This window comes from Nestor notabilis, unplaced genomic scaffold, assembly GCF_000696875.1.
Source record: "Nestor notabilis isolate BGI_N333 unplaced genomic scaffold, ASM69687v1 scaffold15755, whole genome shotgun sequence".
Classification (NCBI taxonomy): Eukaryota; Metazoa; Chordata; class Aves; order Psittaciformes; family Psittacidae; genus Nestor; species Nestor notabilis.
Window position 1 is genome coordinate 1 of NW_009929901.1, and position 1,997 is coordinate 1,997.

The 1,997-nt window shown below is 61.6% G+C and overlaps 1 protein-coding gene across 1 annotated transcript; it reads left to right on the forward strand.

Moving 5' to 3' along the window:
• Positions 1–206: 206 nt before the first annotated feature.
• Positions 207–833, forward strand: LOC104406263 (GRB2-associated and regulator of MAPK protein-like; the record flags this gene model as incomplete). Its single annotated transcript, XM_010015195.1, has 1 exon — positions 207–833. A coding segment is annotated over one exon (627 nt), but the record flags the coding sequence as incomplete, so codon positions are not given.
• Between the last annotated feature and the right edge of the window lie 1,164 nt (positions 834–1,997).

Genomic DNA, 1,997 nt, shown 5'->3' on the forward strand with positions numbered 1-1,997 from the left:
CACCTGACGCCTATTCCCTGTACTGCTACCCCTGCACATGGGGTGACTGCAAGGCTGGGGAGGCCCCCGGGCGCCCGCTGCCCCCTGCCACGCTGCCCCCCACAACCCAGACCTCTTGGTCGGACCCCTGGGCATATGCTGAGGCAGGCACTGGGGTGGGCAGCAGCTGCTCAACCCCGCTGCCAGGAGCTGAGCCCCCCTTGAAGCCCTACCGCAGCTGCCCCCGCCTCAAGCCCCTGCACCCCCAGAAGCGCTTTGCTCCCTTTGGGGCGCTCAACCCCTTTGCTGGCCCAGCTGAATGGCCAGAGAGCCCTGAGTGGCCCAAGCCTCCTTCAGCCCCAGCTGCCCCATCCTCCTCCTCCTCGCCAGAGCCCTTCGCCCCCATCGAGGAGCCAGTGCCTCCCCCTCGCCCACCCAAGGGCTTCGATGGGGACAGCACTGTCATCCATGGGGCAGCCCCGCTCTCTCCTGCTGTCCTGCGTGGGGTTGAGGGTGGCGTCACCCGCCTCTACCTGGCTCAAGGTGTCATCGAGGTGCCACCAGCAGCGCGGGGTGATGGGGGGGCCCCTCTGGCTGCTCCCCGGCCCGGTGGGGACAGCTCACCCTGGCTGCCCCCTGCCGACCTCTCGGCCCTCTCGCTGGAGGAGGTGTCCAAGTGCCTGCGCTTCATCGGCCTCTCCGAGGACGTGGTCAGCTTCTTCGCCCGCGAGCGCATCGATGGCAGCATCTTCGTGCAGCTCAGTGAGGAGATCCTGGCCGACGACTTCCACCTCACCAAGCTCCAGGTGAAGAAGATCATGCAGTTCATCAAGGGCTGGCGTCCCAAGATCTAGGGGGATGCTGGGGACACACTGAGCAGCCACCCACACCATGGGTCTTGATGTCCCCACTCCTGTCCCCTGCCCCACTCCAGGGCTGTGGGTTCTTCTCCTCAGCTACTTGGCCCCACCACCCAGCCCTCCCCCCTTTCTGTTTTAACACTGGACAGTAATTTTGGCCCAAATGGGCTGGAAAATACTGGAGTTTGCATTGACTGGTTTAACTTAATCCTTGTGGATTAGTGTAATAAAGGTAAGGGAGAAAAACGAGCCACCAGAGAAGGCCCTTGCTTGGGGAGGAGAGGGAAAGGGGGTGTCAGTGGAGGGGAAGGAGGCTTTAAGGGTCTCTTCCATCCTTGCACACCCTGCCCATCTCTTGGGAAGGGATCTGAGATCCCCCTGCATGGGAAGATGGTGCTCTTGGAACTGCTCTGGGCTGCTTGCACCCCAGGGTGAGTTTAGGGGACTGAAGGGAAGCTCCCCTGCCTGATGGACACAGCTGACCCTGGGGAAGGGAGGCAGTGACCTACCCTCAAGGCTGCACCCCCAGCCAAAAGCACCCCACTCTCTCAAGGGCCCATGGCAAGATACTGCCAGTCCTGACTTCAGCCCCATGGCCACAGTTTAGCCCCCACAAGCACAGCCCTCCATGGGGCTGCAACCCAGGCCCTGCTCCCAGAGCCAGGGAGCAGGTCCCAGGGGTTGCAGCCCCCCTGGTTACCAGCTCCACAGGCAGCCCTGTGCCTCCCCCAGCAGGCAGCAGAGACAGGAGATGATGTCTCAGCCCAATTTTGGGTCTTAGAGCTTTAGGAAACACATACGGGTGTGATATGAAGAGAGTGTGTTGACCCAGCTCCTGGCCCAAGCCCTGCCAGGATGCAGGAGAAAGGCTGGAGCTGGGGAGGCAGTGCATGGCATCACAGCAAGCCCAGGAAGGGGAGGCCAGGCCAGCTCTGAAATCAGTGACAGGTGCATGGAGATTTAAAGCCTTTTAGTTTAAACTGAGCTCTCCCCACGGGGGACCCTTCTGGTCTTTGGCTGCTCGATTTGCAATTACAGGCGGGTCCATCTGCCAGGATAACCCCAGCGGCAGTGCTCAGGGCCAGACAAAAGAGCCGGAGGCTCCTCACAGCTCCTGATTGATGACAGAGGTGACAGAGGCGGTCTTTGTTCTGCACT